Source organism: Wasmannia auropunctata, unplaced genomic scaffold, assembly GCF_000956235.1.
Source record: "Wasmannia auropunctata unplaced genomic scaffold, wasmannia.A_1.0 LD336053.1, whole genome shotgun sequence".
Lineage (NCBI taxonomy): Eukaryota > Metazoa > Arthropoda > Insecta > Hymenoptera > Formicidae > Wasmannia > Wasmannia auropunctata.
This window is the reverse complement of record NW_012026837.1, coordinates 6,663,515-6,663,944: the sequence shown is the minus strand read 5'-3', so window position 1 is coordinate 6,663,944 and position 430 is coordinate 6,663,515. Positions and strand designations below refer to the sequence as shown.

The 430-nt window shown below is 37.2% G+C and overlaps 2 protein-coding genes across 5 annotated transcripts in view; both read left to right on the top strand.

The window, feature by feature from the left end:
• LOC105451268 overlaps positions 1-430 on the top strand; it is a 127,748-nt gene that overhangs the window by 94,634 nt on the left and 32,684 nt on the right. The gene's annotated exons all lie outside the window — the stretch shown is intronic.
• Positions 1-430, top strand: part of LOC105451329 (28S ribosomal protein S28, mitochondrial-like) — a 4,841-nt gene that overhangs the window by 1,321 nt on the left and 3,090 nt on the right. Inside the window, exon 2 of the mRNA XM_011691696.1 lies at positions 243-331. Within this exon, the coding sequence (XP_011689998.1) occupies positions 243-331 (89 nt within the window). The remainder of the gene's footprint in view (positions 1-242; positions 332-430) is intronic.

Here is a 430-nt window from a genome sequence, read left to right as displayed (position 1 = left end):
TATCCCCTGTGTGCCTTGTCGACTCAGTTAATCTTTAAATATTTTTACAATTAAATTTTGATATTATATAAAAGAAGCATTTGAGATTAATAAATTTTGTGCACCTGTTTCGATATAGAGTCACTGCTGACGTTTACCGTAAGCACGGATACAGTGAACATTATTTTTCACTCAAGATCGGCAGGAGTCTTCCACCTCGAGGTTGACAGTGATCGTTCTGTGTATATCATACTCTTCTCTAGCACGTACTGAAGATGGCTCGAAACAAGAGCCGAAACGTCTCTAATATGTTAACAGGCCTGTTCTTTATAGCCGAATACTGGCTGCACAAGTTCAGAGTTTATCTTTTTTCTTCTAATGTAGAAAATAAAAACTGTCAACTAGTGCAGCCAGTTCAACTGTAAAGAACAGGCCTTATGAAGTTACAACA